The sequence below is a fragment of the Chiloscyllium punctatum genome, chromosome 2, assembly GCF_047496795.1.
Source record: "Chiloscyllium punctatum isolate Juve2018m chromosome 2, sChiPun1.3, whole genome shotgun sequence".
NCBI classification, from domain to species: Eukaryota; Metazoa; Chordata; class Chondrichthyes; order Orectolobiformes; family Hemiscylliidae; genus Chiloscyllium; species Chiloscyllium punctatum.
The window spans coordinates 40,793,862-40,815,822 of record NC_092740.1 but is presented as its reverse complement, the minus strand read 5'-3'; the positions used below and the strand labels follow the sequence as shown (position 1 = coordinate 40,815,822).

The window sequence follows — 21,961 nt, the reverse complement described above, 5'->3', positions numbered from 1 at the left end:
CAGGCATACCCATTTGTAGTTGTACCTATTTGGACACTTTATAAAATCAAGGTATTTTGGCCACTTCAAACAGCACAGCATCTTTTTAAAATGAGGCGAAATATCTTTCAACCTCAAGTTTAGACATCAGAATTTTAGTTAAATTAAACCCTCTGAATTCCTTGTACTCAAAGTCTTTTATAACATGCTTAAAAAATACTTTGCTTTTCAATGCTTATGAGCAAGTTAACAGTCTCAATACTTTCCTACATTATAGTGAAATGCTTAACTGAAGAACCAGTACATACACGATAGACTAAATGCTCTCCTGATGTGTAACAATTCAACAATTTTATGAACAGAATAACTTTCCAGTGTCAGAGAGTTTGAAAAAGCCTACATTTTTCAGTAACTTAACATCCAAATGCCAAAATAATTCTCAACCTTCAGAATGTTTTTAGAGAAACATTTAGAGAAAGCAATTCTTACACTGCTAAAGTTTCTGAAATTACTAATGCAAATTCAAAGTCAGCAAATTGATTATTTTATCGCCTTTCAAGTTCATACTGATGCCTTCAAAACTATTATGTTGCAATTATGAAATTAATTTAATTTTATGTTAGAAAGATAATGACATTTTAACTGATACAGCTGTTACTCTAAGTGATTTCCAACAAATAAAACTCAAGATGTACAGACTTCTTCAGTTGACTATCAGCCTAGTAAATTTAGTAGAACTCTGAATTTATTAGATCATCATGGGTTCAAGGCCTACTGTGGAATTAAGCACACAACTTATGTGATATTTGTACCCAATACTGCATTGTTAGAATAAAGAATTGTTTAAATGAGATATATTTGTGTGCTCTTCTGCTTGTCCAAAAAGATGCAAAACGTTCTAAGACATTATCTGAATAGCAGAAGACAGCTTCTGCAAGTCTTGGTCAAGATTCCCACCTAAACCAACAGTACTAAACAATCTTCATTTATCTGATGTTTATGCCTTCCAAATATGGACAAACCAGTTACCGCTGGACACAAACACAAGAGTTGGTTATCAGCCTCTTGAACCTGTAGGCATTTGTTCATGGCTGTACGATGCTGGAAATCTTAACCCTTGCCAAATAAAATTACACGTGATTAGTGACTGCAGTTCCCAAAGTAATCCTACTACTGGCAAAATGACTGAATAATTTGACAACCTGATATTGTGATATAAAAATATGCATTGTTTCATCCTGTTCTTGAACACAAAAGAATGCAATTAAATCAGTTTTCTGAGATCCTGAGGTCAACATTCACGGTTGGCATGGTGACAGTGGTTAGCACTGCTGCCTCACAGCGCTAGAGACCTGGGTTCAATTCCCGCCTCAGGCAACTGTTTGCGTGGAGTTTGCACATTCTCGGTGTCTGCCTGGGTTTCCTCCGGGTGCTCCGGTTTTTTCCCCACAGTCCAAAAAATGCGCAGGTTAGGTGAATTGGCCATGCTAAATTGCTCGTAGTGTTAGGTAAAGGGGTAAATGTAGGGGAATGGGTCTGGGTGGGTTGTTCTTCGGAGGGTCGGTGTGGACTTGTTGGGCCGAAGGGCTTGTTTCCACACTAAAGTAATCTAATCTTGACCTAATCATTCAGAATTAGCAGTTTCCAGAGGATGAATAAAAGAACATAGGAGTAGTACATTTGTCACTTCAAGCCTTGCCATTCTATATAATCATTGCTGATTTGCTTCGTGCCAACTTGTCTTTTGTGCCATCTCAGCATAGTCCTCAATACCCTGACATTTCAGAAAGTCCACTTCCTCTTTAAATATTTCCAGTGACCTACCCTCAACATGCTGTAGGATAGAGAATTCCAGACATTCACCATTCTCTGGGAGAAATTCCTTCCCCTTATTCTGTAACCGTTCATTCATTAGAAATTCTCCCACCAGTGGAATCATCTTCTCAACATCTACCCTGATAAGTCCGCACAGAGAATGTTTTTTTAAAATTACCATTATTCGTCTAAATGCCAATGAATACAGGCCTCTATTGTTCAGCCATTCTTAGCAAGCCAATCCCTTCATTCCAGAAATCAGCTTTAGTGAATCTTCATTGAACTGCTTCAAATGCCAATATGGTCAGGTGATCAATGACCTCCAGGACTGTTTCAGAAATATTGATTTGTTTTCCCCATAAGCATGGATTAAAAACTCAAAGTGTGGAAGCTAAGTTAAAATCTAGCCAGACTCTGCAATTTGCAAACTGCAGAGTTGGAACAGACAGCATTCATGCAGGTAAAAACAATGACTGCTGATGCTGGAAACCAGACTCTGGATTAGTGGTGCTGGAAGAGCACAGCAGTTCAGGCAGCATCCGAGGAGCAGTAAAATCGACGTTTCGGGCAAAAACCCTTCATCAGGAATAAAGGCAGTGAGCCTGAAGCGTGGAGAGATAAGCTAGAGGAGGGTGGGGGTGGGGAGAAAGTAGCATAGAGTACAATGGGTGAGTGGGGGAGGGGATGAAGGTCAGGGAGGACAAGTCATGGGGACAGTTACTGAGCTGGAAGTTTAGAACTAGGGTGTGGTGGGGGAAGAGGAAATGAGGAAACTGTTGAAGTCCACATTGATGCCCTGGGGTTGAAGTGTTCCGAGGCGGAAGAGGAGGCGTTCTTCCTCCAGGTGTCTGGTGGTGAGGGAGCGGCGAAGGAGGCCCAGGACCTGTCCCGGAGATGTTCCCGAAAGTACTCTGCTAGGAGGCGTCCGGTCTCCCCAGTGTAGAAGAGACCGCATTGGGAGCAACGGATACAATAAATGATATTAGTGGATGTGCAGGTAAAACATTGATGGATGTGGAAGCTCCTTTAGGGCCTTGGATAGAGGTGAGGGAGGAGGTGTGGGCACAGGTCTTTAACCACGTGGGAAGGGAAATTGTGGTCTCTAAAGAAGGAGGCCATCTGGTGTGTTCTGTGGTGGAACTGGTCCTCCTGGGAACAGATATGGCGGATGCGGAGGAATTGGGAATATGGAATGGCATTTTTACAAGAGATAAGGTGGGAAGAGGTGTAATCTAGGTAGCTGTGAGAGTCGGTGGGTTTGTAAAAAAAATGTCAGTGTCAAGTCGGTCGTCATTAATGGAGATGGAGAGGTCCAGGAAGGGGAGGGAGGTGTCAGAGATGGTCCAGGTAAATTTAAAGGTCAGGGTGGAATGTGTTGGTGAAGTTGATGAATTGCACAACCTCCTTGTGAGAGCACGAGGTGGCGACAATGCAGTCATCAATGCAGCGGAGGAAGAGGTGGGGAGTGGTGCCGGTGTAATTACGGAAGATCAACTGTTCTACATAGCCAAAGAGACAGGCATAGCTGGGGCCCATACGTGTGCCCATGGCTACCCCTTTGATCTGGAGGAAGTGGGAGGATTCGAAGAAGAAATTGTTACGGGTGAGGACCAGTTCGGCCAAACGAACGAGAGTGTCAGTGGAAGGGTACTGTTGGGGACGTCTGGAGAGGAAAAAAACGGAGGGCTTGGAGGCCCTGGTCATGGCGGATGGAGGTGTAGAGGGATTGGATATCCATGGTGAAGATGAGGCATTGGGGGCTGGGGAAAACCAAAGTCTTGGAGGAGGTGGAGGGCGTGGGTGGTGTCTCGAACGTATGTGGGGAGTTCCTGGACCGGGGGGGGGGGGGGGGGGGGTGGAGAAATAGGACAGTGTCGAGGTAGGTAGAGATGAGTTCAGTGGAACAGGAGCGTGCTGAGACAAATATCAGTCAACCCTCAAAGACTCAGGAACAGCCTGTTCCAGCTTTATCAAACAGGTTTTACCTGCCTTTTCAGACAAGAACAACTGTATGGTAAGTAGGCTATTCAACACATTGTGCTATGCACCAGCTCTGCAGATGTGTGTTATCTAGTGCCAATTTCCTGCCTTTTCACTATACCCTTGACACTATTTTGATGCCAAACAATCATCATCCAAGGCCCTCCTGAATGCCTGATTTGAACCTGCCTCTACCATATATCCAGACAGTGCATTCCATAACCTAACTACTCACTCTGTTGAAAAACAAAACTCATGTCGCCGTTGATTGTTTTGCACACCACTTTAAATCCATATCATAAAGTCACAGAGATGTACAGCACGGAAACAGACCCTTCGGTCCAACCCGTCCATGCCGACCAGACATCCCAACCCAATCTAGTCCCACCTGCCAGCACCTGGCCCATATCCCTCCAAACCCTTCCTATTCATATACCCATCCAAATGCCTCTTAAATGTTGCAATTGTACCAGCCTCCACCACATCCTCTGGCAGCTCATTCCATACACGTACCACCCTCTGTGTGAAAAAGTTGCCCCTTAGATCACTTTTATATCTTTCCCCTCTCACCCTAAACCAATGCACTCTAATTCTGGACTCCCCCACCCCAGGGAAAAGACTGTCTATTTATCCAATCCATGCCCCTCATGATTTTATAAACCTCCAAGGTCACCCCTCAGCCTGCGACACTCTAGGGAAAACAGCCCCAGCCTGTTCAACCTATCCCTACCACTCAAATCCCCCAACCCTGTCAACATCCTTGTAAATCTTTTCTGAACCCTTTCAAGTTTCACAACATCTTTCCGATAGGAAGGAGGCCAGAATTGCACGCAATATTCCAACAGTGGCCTAACCAACATCCTGTACAGCCATGACGTGACCTCCCAATTCTTGTACTCAATATTCTGACCAATAAAGGAAAGCATATCAAATGTCTTCTTCACTATCCTATCTGCAACTCCACTTTCAAGGAGCTACGAACCTGCACTCCAAGATCTCTTTGTTCAGCAACACTCCCTAGGACCTTACCATAAAGTGTATAAGTCCTGCTAAGACTTGCTTTCCCAAAATGTAGCACCTTGCATTTATCTAAATTAAACTCCACTTGTCACAGGCCTCCAGTCTGAAAAGCAACCCTCCACCACTATCTTCTGTCTTCTACCTTAAGCCAGTTCTGTATCCAAATGGCTAGTTCTTCCTGTATCCCATGAAATCTAACCTTGCCAACCAGTCTCCCATGGGAAACCTTGTTGAACGCCTTACTGAAGTCCATATAGATCATGTCTATCACTCTGCCCCACTCAATCCTTTGTGTGACTTCTTCAAAAAAAAACTCAACCAAGTTTGTGAAACATGATTTCCCACGCATAAAGCCATGTTGACTATCCCAAACCAGTCCTTGCCTTTCCAAATACATGTACACCATGCCCCTCCGGATTCCCTCCAACAACGTGCCCACCACTGACGTCAGGCTCTTTGGATACCATTCCTAGTTTGTCCTTATCACCATTCATAAATAGTGGCACCACGTTAGCCAACCTCCAGTCTTCCAGCACCTCACCTATGACTATCTCAGTAAGAGGCCCAGCAATCACCTTCCTAGCTTCCCACCTGAACAGGTCCTGGAGATTTATCCATCTTTATGCATTTCAAGACATCCCCCCCCGCCTCTGTAATAGGGACATTTTTCAAGACGTCACCATTTTTTCCCTATATTCTATATCTTCCATGCCCTTTCCCACTGTAAACATTGATGCAAAATACTCGTTTAGTATCTTCCCCATTTCCTGCAGCTCCACACAAAGGCTGCCTTGCTGATCTTTGAGGGGCCCTATTCTCTCCCTAGTTACCCTTTTTGTCTTTAATATATTTGTAAAAACCCTTTGGATATTCCTTAACTCTAGCTGCCAAAGCTCTCTCACATCCCATTTTTGCCCTCCTGATTTCTCTTTTAAGTATACTACTACTGCCTTTATACTCTAAGGATTCACTTAATCTATCCTGTCTATACCTTTCATACTCTTCCTTCTTTTTCTTAATCAAACCCTCAATTTCTTTAGTCATCCAACATTACCTATACCTGCCAGCCTTTCCTTTCACCCTAACAGGTATATACTTTCTCTGCACTCTCGTTATCTCATTTCTTCAGGCTTCCCATTTTCCAGCCGTCTCTCTACCCGTGAACATCTGCCCCCAATCAGCATTTGAAAGTTCTTGCCTAATGCCCCGTCAAAATTGGCCTTTCTCCAATTTAGAACTTCAACTTTTAGGTCTGGTCGATCCTTTTCCATCATTATTTTAAAATGAACAGAATTTTGGTCACTGACCCCGAAGTGCTCCCCAACTGACACCTCAGTCACCTGCCCTGCCTTATTTCTCAAGAGTAGGTCATGTTTTGCACATTCTCTGGAAGGTACATCCACATAGTGAAATCAGATAATTTTCTTGTACACACTTAAATTCCTCTCCATCTAACTCCTTAACACTATGGTAGTCCCAGTCCATGTTTGGAATGTCAAAATCCCCTAGCATAACTACCCTATTATTATTCTTATCGATAGCTGAGATTTCCTTACAAATTTGTTTCTCAATTTCCCTCCGACTTGCAGGGGGTCTATAATACAATCCTAATGAGATGATCAACCCTTTCTTATTTCTCAGTTCCACCTAAATAACTTCCCTGGATGTATTTCCGGGAATATTCTCCCTCAGCACAGCTGTAATGCTATCCCTTATCAAAAATGCCACTCCCCCTCCTCTCGTCTCCCTTTCTGTGCTTCCTGTAGCATTTGTATCCTGGAACATTAAGCTGCCACTCCTGTCCATCCCCAAGCCATGTTTCTGTATTCGCTATGATACCCCAGTCCCATATTCCTAACCATGCCCGGAGTTCATCTGCCTTCCCTGTTAGGCCTCTTGCATTGAAATAAATGCAGTTTAATTTATCAGTCCTACCTTGTTGTCTGCTTTGTCCCGGCCTGCCATGACTGTTTGACTTGCCTTTGTTCTTAACTGTACCAGTTTCAGATGGAAATCTTTTCTCACTATCTCCCTGGATCCCTCCCCTCCCCCCCCCCACCTCCACCTCCACCTTACTACTTCAAATCCTCCTGAGCAGCTCTATCAAATCTCTCTGCCAGTATATTAGTCCCCTTCCAAGTTAGGTGCAATCAGTCCTTTTTGTTCAGGTCACTTCTACTCCAAAACAGCTTTCAATGATCCAAAAATGTGAATCCTTCTCCCGTACACCAGTTCCTCAGCCATGCATTCACCTGCTCTATCCTCCTATTCCTGTCCTCAGTAGCTTGTAGCACTGAGAGTAATCCAGATATTACTACTCTCAAGGACCTCCTTTTTAACTTCCTGCCTAACTCACTTCAGAATCTCAACCTTTTCCCTTCATATGTTGTTGGCTCCAATGTGTACAATGACCTCCTGCTGGCTCCTCTTCCCAGTGAGAAAATTCTGCATCCTCCGAGACTTCTTTGATCCTGGCACCAGGGAAGCAACACACCATCCTGATTTTTCTCTGCTGGCCACAGAAATGTCTGTCTGTACCTCAGACTAGAGAGTCCCCTAACACAATCGATCGCTTGGAACCCAACGTACCCCTCATTGCATTAGATCCAGTTTCACTACCAGAAACTTGGCTGTTTGTGCTACGTTCCCTTGAGAATCCATCACCCCCTACATTTTCCAAAACAGCATACTTGTTTGAAATGGGGACAGCCACAGAAGACTCCTGCACTAACCGCCTACCTCTCTTACCTTTCCTGGAGTTAACCCATTTATGTGACTGTATCTGCGACTTTTCCCCCCTTCCTATAACTACCATCCATCACATCCCCTACTCTTGTAAATTCCTCACTGCCTCTAACGGTCTCTCCAACCAATCCATTCAATCCGACAGGATTTGCAACGAATGGCATTTATTGCAGATATAATCCTTGGTAACCCGTAAACTCCCACATCTGACAAGAGGAACATATCACTCTACTAAAGGACATTTTTGCTTTTTTTCCAATACACAAACCCAGAAAGTAACACTCTCTTCTTATTCCTCTACAAAACACTGCTCCAGGTTAAATCAATACTTATGGCTTATATTTTAAGTTTAATGAAGAGACATATCTCAATAAAACATATAATCAAGAACCCACTCTACTCTTACTGCAGACTTGCTGTAAGGCCACGCATAAATATTCACTTATCTGTTTCTGTGCTGTGACCTCTCCCAAACCAGGTTCCTCCAAGATCAGTTGTGAATTTCACTGTTTGTTAATTTTCCCAGACACACTCCGATGTCCAGCGATACATGAATTCGATCAGCAAAGGCAGTAACTGTGCAGGTTCACTGCTGTGTCAGTTAGCAGTGTGGGTTTCTTTCTCTCTCCTGCACTGACCTCACCATGTCCTTCCTTTGTCTGTTCCTCTCCCTTGTAAAAGTGCTGTTGTTTGACTTTTTTTTCCTCTGAAGTTCCAAAACAATGCACCAGCATATAAAATAGTAATTGCTGCTCCTGGAATTCGAGGAAATCACCTCCAATATCTAAAATACCTCAAAAAAAAGGAGCAGCTGTTACAGCCAGAAATCTTTGCCGTCCTCCATCTTGAATTATTCAGAATCCTTGAGCCCTCTTGTTCCTTTTCCAAACAGGAACGTTGCTCCCCATAACTACAAAATCTCTATCAAATCTGCTCTCAGCCTTCTTCTCTCCATGGAAAACAATCCCAATTTCTTCAAATCTGTCCGTATAATTGAAGCTTCTCATTCGTAAAAATCAATGGAGAAATGCTTATCTCCTTTAATCCAGTGTTTATGGTTGGCATAGGCACTCTAATTTATACATTGCCATTAATGTTCCACATACCATGATGCTGGTAGAATTTTTTTCTTGCAATTAAGATTAGTTGATAAAATTTTAAATGAAAATAGAAATACATACTGAATGCTAATCAAATAAAGATGTTCAACTTTTCAAAAGGTCTTTCTAAATGCTCTATTAAAACTTTTGATTTCTGCTAGGGTGATTCGCATCCTGTCTTTTATCTAAAACTGGATATATGTTACATGGAAGTGCTCTTCCTTACTTTCCATAATTATTACTTTTCTCAGCTTTTTGTGAAAGAAATCTGCATGGATCTAGATGAAAGGCTACACTAGACGTCATTCTCTCATTCCTATTGTGAAGGCTATATAGCTTTCCTTTTGGACTATAAACTGAAAAATGGAAGTTGGACATACTAAAAAGAGCCAGGAGAGTTATTTTTCTTTGCATCCTGAAAGTCTTGGTATTTTGTGACATACATTTCTGCTTCACTAGTGTATGTTCCCTTTCAGAGTTGCGAGATGGACTGGTACGAGAAGTTTTTGAGTTAAGGAACAACAACAATGCAGCAACAGCCTTGAAGTTTGCTTTTTAAGTTGCAGTTTTACATGGACCTGTAAGACAATGCACCCAGACATCCAGAAGATCTGCAGACAAGAACCACTTGTCTCTTCCTACCCCTACTCCATTTGTCAAGCAAACCGATCAGTGTTCTGAAGGACCGGAAACGTTGGCTCTGCTTTCTCTCCACAGGTGCTGCCAGACCTGCTGGGTTTAGAGTCAGAGGCAAATAGCACGGAAACAGACCTTCAGTCCAACTAGTCCATGCCAACTATGTTCCCAAACTAAACTGGTCTCATTTGCCTACATTTGGCCCATATTCTTCAAAACCGCTCCTATTCACATACCTGTTCAAATGTCTTTTAAATGCTGTAAATGTAATTGCATTTACCATTTCCTCTGGCAGTTCATTCCACACACGAGCCACTCGCTGTATAAAAATGTCCCTCATGTCCTTTTTAAAACTTTCTCTTTTCATCTTAAAATATGCCCCTAGTTTTGAATTCCCCTATGCTAGGAAAAAGATCATTGCTATTTACCTTATCTAAAAAGGTAGAGTCTTAGTGCCATTGCCACACTATCATATCCTTATCAGTCTCCTCTGCAGCCTCTCCAGTGCTATCACATCCTGGTCAATGTATTTCTGTTTTTGTTTGAAATTGATCGTTTTGGTGGTTTAATTGTGTATTTGCATATTTCCAATGCTATGTGGAATAGTAAGGCATGATTATGGGAACTCCCTCAGGTAGCACAAAATATCAACATCCTGAGGGTCACCACTGATCAGAAACTCAACTGGAGTCACCATATTAATGGCAAGTAAGTTACCTCCTGAGTTCATAAAGCCTGTCCACCATCTACAAGGCATAAGTCAGGAGTATGATGGAATACTCACTAGCTGCCTGGATTAGTGCAGCTCCAACAACACTTAAGAGGCTCGAGCAACAAGGACAAAGCAGCCCGCTTGATTAGTACCATATAACATCTACCGCTGACACTTCATAGTGGGTAGCATGTACTACCTACAAGAGGCAGTCTAGAAATTCACCAAAGATCCTTAGACAGCACCTCTCAAACCCAAGACCACTGCCATCTAGAAACAAAGATAACAGGTAAATGGAAGCACCACCGTCTGCAAGTTCCCCTCCAAGCCACTAATGATCCTTCACTGTTACTGGGTCAAAATCCTGGAATTCCATCCTTAAGGGCAATATATGAATCAACCGACATCGTGTGGACTGCAGTGGTTAAATGAGGCAGCTCACCAACATCGTCAAGGGCAACAGGGTCAGGCAATAAACGCTGGTCAGCCAGCAACATCCACGTCCCAAAAATTGTTTTAAAAATAGTAAGCTATCATATGGAAGAACTGCTCAGGCTGAAGCACCAGCAGATGCTGAACAAAGGATCTGCCTTCGAGTATAGAATGGAACAGTTTCATTCGAAGAAGACCTCAAAGATCAGCAAGGCAGCCTGTGTGTGGAGTCACAGGATATAATAAATGAGTATTTTGCATCAGTGTTCACTCTGGAAAATGACAAGGAAGATATAGACTGTAGGGAAATTGATGGTGATATCTTGAAAAATGTCCATATTAAAGAGGAGGAAGTGCTGGATGTCTTAAAACGCATAAAAGTGGATAATTCCCCAGGACCTGCTCAGGTGTACCCTAGAACTCTGTGGGAAACTAAGGAAAAGATTGCTGGGCCCCTTGCTGAGAAATTTGTATCATTGATAGTCACAGGTGAGGTGCCGGAAGACTGGAGGTTGGCTAACGTGGTTTACTATTTAAGAAAGGTGATAAGGACAAGCCAGGGGACTACAGACCAGTGACCCTTACGTCAGTGGTGGCCAAGTTGTTGGAGGGAATCCAGAGGGACAGGATTTACATGTATTTGGAAAGGCAAGGACTAATTAGGCATGGCTTTGTGTGTGGAAAATCATGTCTCATGAACTTGACAGAGTTTTTTGGAGAAGTAACAAAGAGGATTGATGAGGGCAGAGCAGTGGAGGTGGTGTGCATGGACTTCAGTAAGGCTTTTGACAAGGGTTCCCCATGGGAGACCCGTTAGCAAGGCTAGATCTCATGGAACAGGGAGAACTAGCCATTAGGATACAGAACTGGCTCAAAAGGTAGAAGATGGAGGGTGGTAGTGGAGGGCTGTTTTTCAGACAGGAGGCCTGTGACCAGTGGAGTGCCTCAAGGACTGGTGCTAGGTTCATTACTTTTCATCATTTGCATAAAATGATTTGGATGTGAACATAGGAGGTATATTTAGAAAATTTGCAGATGACGCCAAAATTGGAGGTGTAATGAACAGTAAAGAAGGTAAAAACAATGACTGCAGATGCTGGAAACCAGAGTTTAGATTAGAGTAGTGCTGGAAAAGCACTACAGTTCAGGCAGCAACCGAGGAGCAGTAACCTCAGAGTACAAACTTGATCAGATGGGCTAATGGGCTGAGGAGTGGCAGATGGACCTTAATTTAGCTAAATGCGAGCTGCTGCATTTCAGAAAAGCAAATCTTAGCAGGACTTGTATACTTGATGGTAAGGTCCATGGGAGCGTTGCTGAACAAAGAGACCTTGGAGTGCATGCTCATAGCTCCTTGAAAGTGGAGTCGCAAGTCGGTAGGATAGTGAAACCGCATTTGGTATGCTTTCCTTTGTTGGTCAGAGTATAGAGTTTAGGAGTTGGGAGGTCATGTTGTGGCTGTACAGGACATTCGTTTGGCCACTTTTGGAATATTGCATGCAATTCTCATCTCCTTCCTATCGGAAGGATATTGTGAACCTTCAAAGGGTTGACAAATGATTTAGAAAGATGTTGCCAGGGTTGGAAGATTTGAGCTAAGGAGAGAGGCTGAATAGTCTGGGGCTATTTTCCCTGGAGCATCCGAGGCTAAGAGGTGACCTTATAGAGGTTTATAAAATCATGAGGGGCATGGATAGGATAAATAGACAATGTATTTTCCCTGGGGTGGCGCAGTCCAGAACCAGATAGCATAGGTTTAGGGTGAGAGGAAAAATATAAAAAGGGAACTAAGAAGCAATGTTTTCACACACAGAGGGCGCTGCGTGTATGGAATGAGCTGCCAGAGGAAGTGGTGGAGGGTGGTACAATTACAACATTTAAAAGACATCTGGATGGGTATATGAATAGGAAAGCTTTAGAGGTATGTGGGCCAAGTGCCGGCAAATAGGACCAGATTAAGTTGGGATACCTGGTCAGCATGGACGAGTTGGACTGAAGGGTCTGTTTCCATGCTGTACATCTCTATGACTAAGTTAAATATTGAGTATGGAAATGGATATCAACAATGAATCAAAGTTTTCTGCTGTTTTACTCCATCTTGAAAAGGACAGGCATAACAGTCAAAGACTGGCAGGAAAAGCAATGACATCTAAGATACCTGTATTTTATTTCACTAAACAATTTTCCATTTATTTTCTGACTAAAAACTTAATGGTAACTAGAAAGGAGAATCGTCAATCCAAGGGGATCACTCGCCTGAGTAACTAATATGAATCACTGAATTAACACAAAAAAAAAGTTACCAGACTAAAGCTTACTGACACCAAGAAGGGTTCACAGTAAACGAATTAGAAAGTCTGCCTTTTCCACATCATAAGCAACAGATTAGAAAAAAAACTGACGACACACTAAATTATTTCCACTGACAAAATCCAATTTACTTGTAATTCATCTTCCAACTATTCAAGCAACATAGTGATCCATTAAAAACGAGTCAAAATTATGTACACGAATGCTCAAATTCCTGTCAGAAGAGAGAACAAATATTAAGTTACACTCTAGATTTCATACAATGTGGAAAAAAAAGCTTGAAATCAACATAATTTATCCCTTATTTAACATCACTTCAGCGAACGATAGAATGGCACAGTACATCAGAACATTAACGTAGGGCACAACAGCAACGGGACAAGATCGATGAGAAAAGCATCCCTAGCTATACTGTTTTGGAGGGACATTGAAAAGCAGCACAGAAATTCTTCACTGACTTTTGTTTTGGCAGAGAAGCCAACAGTAACATTGCTCATTCTCACTTTAAGTATGAAAAACTGAAGTTATACTCTTAGCTTCACATTTCCTTTTGGCCACAGATTGGAATTTTAAATAGACAACCAACAATTTACATGTCGTTTCCTAAATTCTCCATGCCTTGACAAAAGGTCATCACCTACAAAGTTTACTTCATTTCATTTTTCAAAGATGCTGTCAAGCCTGAATTTTTTCAATATTTTCTGTTTTTGTTCAGATTTCCAACACCTGTGCTATTTGATTTTTGCGTTGTGAATTTATTGTCAACTGTTAATGGTGCATACGATGTAGAGAGAAGGGCATAAGTAAAGTGAAAAGGAACTGGATATAAAGAAAGAAAGCTAAGTGAACAGAAAAAAGATACATGACTACATCCTGTCATAAAGTTTAATTATTTGTTTAAATTACCATAAGTACCTTCACCACTATCCTTGCTTCATTTCTCTTTTACCATCACAATATCACAACTCTTACCAATACTTGGGCTTTCCTCAAAGCTGAAACATGGGTCTGATTATGAAGCAGGTTGATTGTCTGCTTTCCAGCAAGGAACAAGCACAAGACTCAGAAACTGAGGTTACATGAATAAACAAAATAAATGCAAACAAAGAAAGTAATGGAAAATAAAGTGATTTCTGTTATATTTGCACATACAACAGTGCCAAAATATAATTTGGATATTTTACTAAGACATCTGTATTTTAAACAAACCTGATGCAACTGAGTAATGGACCAGTCCAGTTCCAGTTTTTAAAACAATAAATTATACTACATCACACATTAAACCAAATCAATCTCTTTTAAGAATGATACACTGGGTTCCAATTGTATTTTATAAAATGCAAAGTATACAGTGAGTACTTCTACAACCAACTAGAAATTTTCTAAGAATCCAATGACACTATGCAAACAGACATAATGAAGACAGATTACAGACATTTAGCTGCCAAGGTCAATAACCAAAGTCTATCTTCACTACTAATCTACCTCAAACTCATTTGGTAAAAGCAATTTTTCATTGATTTCAAAGGATTTTGTTATTTGCTTCTATGATGGATCTGCAACAAAATTTCTTGAAATGGTCAAAGACATAATTAGATTCAATTGCACAAACTCCATATTACCGTGCCTGTATAAATATAGGATTTAAGATTAAGGAAGGGTAAAATGAAGCAAAACCAATAAATCCACCTAGTCATAATTCTCCTAACTCAAGACCCCCTGATCCAAAGGTATTAACATTCACACAAGAACATAAAAGAAATCTGTTCTGAAGAAACATTAACTGTTTCAGTCTTCATAGATGCTGCTGGATCTCCAGAGATTCTCTCGCATTTTCTGTTTTATACCAAAGAAATCTATTTCTGATTAATAGCCTTTTATATCAAGGTAAAACATCAAGATAGGAATCATCCAGATTTAAAGCAACAAGATTATCACAATATACTGATAATGGATCACCTGACTTGGAAATTAAAAAAAGTTAGACTATACAAGGGAGGTAAGTCCAAGAGATTTCTAAATTTTGAGATCAAGTAGAATGACCTAGAGAAGCCCACTTGAAACTTCAATACATAACCAAAAGCAAGGTGTTTGGAAACCAGACATTGTTCTCAGATCTGAGCATGCTTATGGAACAGAGTAAGTCGGGGAATGAAGAGGCATTCTTAGGCTGGTCCAAAATGATGTTAGCAGCAACAACTGTGCACAGAGGCCTCCGTCCATTGCAGTGCTTTAAAATCTGCTTTCACTGTAATTTCTGCCTATTCCCCCAATACAAAGCTGGGGCGGGACGGGGCAGGGCGGTGGGGGGGGGGGGGGGGTAAAGAAAACTTCAGGAAAATCTGACATGGTGAAACAATTCCACTTAAGTCAGATCCTGATACAGATAAAGGTTATCAGATGCAGAGTAAGGGAGCACTTAAGCAATGAGGCAATAGCTGCTCATTGAGAATGTTAAGAGAACATGGAGTCAAAAGTAAGGATAAGCAGAGTAATGAATGAAGGAAGGAATAATCAAAAAGAGCAGCTAGGATTAGGTAACATCTAAAATCATCTATAAAAGGCTAGCACACAACTTCAGTGACTAGCAGCAAATGAAATGTCGGCCTTTATTTCAAAAGAGAATGAATGATAAAAAGAGGAAGATCTTGTTAAATGTATGTCAGGCATTAATCAGACCATACCTACAATATTATGAACAGTTTTGGTTCCCTTATCCAAGGAATAATATACTGGCATTGGAGACATTCCAGAGAAGGCTCACTGAGTTGACTCAAGTCATGGAAGGATTTTTGTCGAGGAGAGTGTTTGAGCACGTTGGTTCTACATTCATTAGAGCTTATGGCAAAAAAGCGACTTTACTGAAACATGTAAGGTTGTTAGATGCAGAGTGGTTGTTTTCACTTGTGGGAGAGACTAGACGCAGAGGGATGACCCATCTCAGTCTCTTGCTAGAGTACTCATCACTGCAGATACCAGTCTTCAGATAACTTGCATGATACCAAAAAAATGCTGAAGGCACAGAACACAGCAAAGCTTCTGTCCTCGTGACATTCTGGCTGCAGTATCAAATACCTGCCTTTGCTCCGCTAGCCCCTAGTCACGCTGTTCCAGTCTAGCAACCCAACAGTGTAGGAAAGTGTCCATAAAAAGTAAAAGAAATTAACCTGGCCGATTACCACCTCAAAAAGTCCAAAGCAAAGTGTTGTCAACAAGCAGTACTTAGACAAACATCCACACAGATACTTATTTTGGCTTCTGCCAGAGTCAGTTCTGATCTCATTACAGACTTGTCCCAAACATGTACAAAAGTGGTTACTTTCAGAGGCGAGGCAAGAATGATTGCTCTTGACATCAAGATAATATTTAAATGAGTTTACTATCAAGGAATTCCAGAAACACTGGTCAATAGGAGTCAGGAGTTACACCTAGTGCAAGAAAAGTGATTGTGGTATTGATGGCTAATCATCACAGCTCCATGACTATTATTGTAGGAGTGTCCTTAAGGTAGTATCCTAAACACAATTATTTTCAGTTTTTTTCATTAATGACATTCTCACCAGCATACGGTCAAAATTGGGAATATATGCTGACAATTGAATAGCATTCAGTGTTATTCATAGCTCCTCAGATATCAAAACAGTCTGTATCCATATGTAGCAGGACCCAGAGAAGATTCAGGCTTGGGCTCAAATGGCAAGAAATATTCATGCCACACAGTGAAGGCAAACAATCACGCTACGAATGACAGACGTAATCTTCTTCCCTCGACACTCAATGATATATGTATTTCTGAAAACCCATTCAAAAACATCTTGGGAGTTACCACTAATAAGAAACTAACTGGACCTGCTATATAAATACTGTGCCTACAACAGCAGAGTAATTCTGTGGCAAATAGATCAGCTGACTCCTTAAAACCTGTCCACTACCTACAAAAGTAAAACTTAGGCATATAATGTATATATTCTCAACTTGCCTGGATGACTATTGTTCTGGAATGGTGGGGGCGCAGAATCTGGAAGAAATGCTCTTTGGAGGGTCAGTACAGAGTCGATAGACCAAATGGCCTGCTTCTGCACTGTAGGGATACTATGACTGTATGAATGTCACACCATATCTGCAGTGGTTCAAAAATGAAGCTCAACACTCTTTCAGGGGAATTTTTAATAGACAATAGGTGCAGGAGTAGGCCATTCTGCCCTTCGAGCCTGCACCACCATTCAATATGATCATGGCTGATCATCCTTAATCAGTATCCTGTTCCTGCCTTATCTCCATAACCCTTGATTCCACTATCCTTGAGAGCTCTATCCAACTCTTTCTTAAATGAATCCAGAGACTGGGCCCCCACTGCCTTCTGGGGTAGAGCATTCCACACACCCACCACTCTCTGGGTGAAGAAGTTTCCCTGTCCCTCTGGTTCGGCACTCACCCATCAGCAGAAACATGTTTCCTGCCTCCAGAGTGTCCAATCCTTTAATAATCTTATATGTCTCAATCAGATCCCTTCAGTCTTCTAAACTCAAAAGGTACACAAGCCCAGTCGCTCCAGTCTTTCAGTGTAAGGTAGGCCCATCATTCCAGGAATTGACCTCGTGAACCTACGCTACACTCCCTCAATAGCCAGAATGTCTTTCCTCAAATTTGGAGACAAGAACTGCACACAATATTCCAGGTGTGGTCTCACCAGGGCCCTGTACAGCTGCAGAAGAACCGCTTTGCTTCTATACTCAATCCCTCTGGTTATGAAGGCCAGCATGCTATTAGCCTTCTTCACTACCTGCTGTACCTGCATGCTTACCTTCATTGACTGGTGTACAAGAACACCCAGATCGCTTTATACCGTCCCTTTACCTAAATTGATTCCATTTGGGTAGTAATCTGCCTTCCTGTTCTTGCCAAAGTGGATAACCATACATTTATCCACATTAAACTGCATCTGCCATGCATCTGACCACTCACCTAACCTCTCCAGGTCACCCTGTAATCTCCTAACATCCTCATCACATTTCACCCTGCCACCCAGCTTAGTACTATCAGCATATTTGCTAATGTTATTACTAATATCATCTTCTATATCATTAACATATATTGTAAAAAGCTGCGGTCCCAGCACTGATCCCTGCCGTACCCCACTGGTCACTGCCTGCCATTCTGAAATGGAGCAGTTTATCACTATCCTTTGTTTCCTATCAGCCAACCAACTTTCAATCCAAGTTAGTACTTTGCCCCCAATACCATGCGCCCTAATTTTGCTCACTAACCTCCTATGTGGGATTTTATCAAAAGTTTTCTGAAAGTCCAGGTACACTACATTTACTGGATCTCCCTCATCCATCTTCAGAGTTACATCCTCAAAACATTTTCCAGAAGATTAGTCAAGCATGATTTCCCCTTCATAAATCCATGCTGACTCTGACCTATCCTGTTACTACTATCGAGATGTGTCGTAATTTCATTCTTTATAATAGACTCCAGCATCTTTCCCACCACCGAGTCAGACTAACTGGTCTATAAATTTCCTGCTTTCTCTCTCCCACCTTTCTTAAAAAGGTGGTATAACATTAGCCACCCTCCAATCCGCAAGAACTGATACGAGTTTAAAAATGAAATATTCAATTATGGAATGTAAGGGGTGGCTGGCAAGGCCTAATAGCTCTTGAATGAGTGACTTGTTTAGCCATCTCAGAGATCAGTTACGAATTAGCCACATTGCTGCATATCAGAATTCACATCTAGCCCAAACTAGGCAACAGTAACAAACTTCCTTCCCTGAAGGATATGAACTGAGTAGGGTGCTTTTTTTATGATAATGGATGATCACTTCATGGTTAACATTACAGAAACTTGTTTTATAATTCCAGATTTTGTTAACTGAATGTAAATTCCACCAACTACCAGTGTGGAATTTGAATCTATGCCTCTTAAACATTAGCCTGGGCCTCTGGATTAGTAATTCATTGATATTACTACTACACCATGAGTTACCCTTTAAAAGATGGACAATAAATATTGACCTTGGTAATAGTCACATTGGTATTTGCAATGTTTAAAAAGGACAGTAGAGAGGTCTCAGCAAATCACAATTTATACAACAGGAGAAAATGGTGTTGAAGATGTTGTTAAATTTGGAAGAGTTCAGAAAAGACTTAAAAGGATGTTGCTAGGGTTACAGGGTTTGAGCTACAGGGAGAGGCTATTTTCCCTGGAGCGTCACGGTTGAGGGGTGATCTTATAGACGTCGGAGGGTCGGTGTGGACTTGTTGGGCCGAAGGGCCTGTTTCCACACTGTAGGGAATCTAATCTAATCTGTGTTTGTAAAATCATGAGGGGCATAGATAGGGTGAACTTTTCCCAGGATAGGAGAGTCGAAAACTCAGGTTAACGGTGAGAGGGGAAACAAATAAAAAAGGGACCTAAAGGGCAACTTCCTCATGCAGAGGGTGGTGCATGTATAGAATGAGCTGCCAGAGGAAGTGGTGGAGACTGGTACAATTATAACAACATTTAAAAAGCATCTGGATGGGTACATGAATAGAAAGGGGTTAGAGGGACATGGGCCAAGGGCCAAATGTTGACAAGTGGAACTAGATTAACTTTGGATATCTGGTCAACATGGATGAGTTAGATCAAAGGGTCTATTTCTCTGTTGTACAACACTATGACACTATAACTCTGATAGGCAGAGGCATTGTCACTGAAAAAAACAAAGGGAACTAAGTTTCCCCAAGCACATGGGTAGCTCAAAATGCGGCATGAGAAATGAACATATCCTTTTTGTTTGCACAGAACAGGTGCCTCAACATAAATTTATGCTGCACCCAACAAGTGTAAATAAGCTTGAATGACCATCTAAAGCTGGTTGTTAGTGTAATTATCATCACACTCCAGCAAGTATGCCCCAGTCATAGAATCAAAAGCAGACAGTATCGACAAACTCAAAACAGGTCAATAAAAGAAAAATTGCCTGTTATGGATTTGAAGAGTACCTGGCTTACCTCAAGTTACTTAAAAAAGTTTCTCATAAACTTGAGCAAGTTAAGCAAGTTGTTTTACACTGCTACAATGCAGTGACAATGCAAATGACATTTTTGGTAGCTAATGTCATTGCAATAAGTCATTCTGTATACCCACAATTCAGCAACAACATACACAAATTTCAATGTCAAGTCACTCTTTTTCATGGACACTAAAAAACCATAACCCAAGGTACATGTGGTGCTCTTGCTTTAGCGCTTCTTCCAATGGAGGGTAAATTGCATCAGCTGAAACAGAATATTAGGTGGCAGTCAGGAAGTTGCCTTCCCATGTTGCCCTGATGCCACAATACTTCTTGAGATCCAGAGTCATTGGTGTGAACTGGGAAGGTAACTTTCTCCTGACTGTATGCCATCTCTGGCAGATTTGTATTTTTCGTCAAACAGGACATTCTCAGGGATGATGATAGCAGTAATACCTTATAGACAATAGGCATAAATATGCCAGAATGTTGCTCAACTAGTCTATGGGACACCCCTCTCAATTTCAGCACAGGCTCACTGAGGCTAGCGTGAATGACTTTATAGGGTCAATAGGGTAAACCATTGTTCTTTCCAGTGCCTAAGTTGATGTCAGTTAGACTTTTAATGCCACATTAATTGATTATAAATAATTACTATAATTAACTAAACAATTAAAATCTTCAGGGGGGTGGATTTAATTTTCGGTCCCCAGATCACGAGTGTAGACATCTGGATTACTAATCAGTTAAGTTACTACAATTTCCAAAAAGGAGCTGATATTTTAATGATTTGTTTCATTTGGGATAAACACTAGTAAGGGCATAGTATCTTGGAGCTGTTATGCTCAATAAGTTATTCCAAGTACAACTTAAAACCGAAAAGCAACTCACCTGCTTTTTAACCATATATTGATCATTCCCATCGACTTTCATTTTCTCAACCTTTTCTTCCTGTTGTTTTACTTCTTTTTCATACATGAGCTTTTCCTTTGCTAGCCTGTGTAAAATAATTACAATGACAGTCAAGTCAGATGTATATAATTAAAAGCTTTAGGGATACGTTTATTACATCAATATCGTATTAAAGACACTTCCAGAGTATCAATTCATTACTTGAGTCATGATTTCTCCTGTACAACTAAATCATACATCATAAATAATATCTTTCCTAGGGTTAAACTTTCTTTTTTTTTTAAAAAAGTTTTAATATTCAAAGGACAAACTGACATATTGGCACCAAAAGCAGAATTACTGAATGCACTTTTGTTTCCTTTATGACTAACATGGAAAAACTTGCCCACCTTTTCCTTAAATTGCATAAAAATGGCAGACACCATAAATCCAACCATTTGTAATCTAACTGCATGCTCATTAGCTGCGATCCGTGGCGCGTTGAGCTCCTTTCTGTTCATTCCACTAATCTCCTGTCTTTACTCCATTTGTTTGCCACTTTTGCTGCTGCTCCTCTACAAAATACAACGCTGCCCCTTCTAAGATTAATTGATCATCAATTTAGTCCTAATTTGGATCAAGTCAGGTGGTAAATGGACCACTTTTGCTTGATTGTTAGTGAAATGTGTGCAAGTACATTGATAAATTTTGATTATTTGTCAATTACCACCAAATGAACTAAATCTATTGAATAAATTCCTGCCTGATTGCCATAATAGAGTTTGAAAATATTGCTATTGATAATGATTCCCATTAATAGTTTCTTCCGGCTGCTGTTGCCTGGTTGTCGGCAAGACAACAAAGAATTCATTTTTCATAACATCAGCTGCATGTGCCTGAGCAATCCTTCATTAATCAGTTACATTACGGGGCCGATCCTCTGTAATGTGTGTTGCTTTGCTCAGAAAGCTTAAAACACTTTGTCATATTTTATGTCAATTACCAGTAATTTTAATATCCTTCCATCAAAAGCATCTTGTAATAGTTAGCATATGCTACAGCAAGAATTTTAAGCTTCTTTGAGATTACTTGTCTTACAGTTATGCTTGTGTTTAGTCATGCTGTCTTAGGGTGCAATAAAATAAATAAATGACAAGCTAATGAAAAGCAATTCTATAGTCTTAATTTGTATTTTGTATGCTAAGTCACTTATATGAAGGGTGGAGCTGAGCTTATTTTAAATGAATCTGCCAGTGCGTTTTCCTGAAGTTAATGGAAACGCAGCTCTCTGGAAAATGGAAAAAAGAATTAGACTCGACATACACTCAACTGCTTTAA

The 21,961-nt window shown here is 41.0% G+C and overlaps 1 protein-coding gene across 1 annotated transcript in view; it reads right to left on the bottom strand.

Moving 5' to 3' along the window:
• Positions 1 to 21,961, bottom strand: part of tbca (tubulin cofactor a) — a 76,689-nt gene that overhangs the window by 28,096 nt on the left and 26,632 nt on the right. The window contains exon 2 of the mRNA XM_072547484.1: positions 20,624 to 20,729. Within this exon, the coding sequence (XP_072403585.1) occupies positions 20,624 to 20,729 (106 nt within the window). The remainder of the gene's footprint in view (positions 1 to 20,623; positions 20,730 to 21,961) is intronic.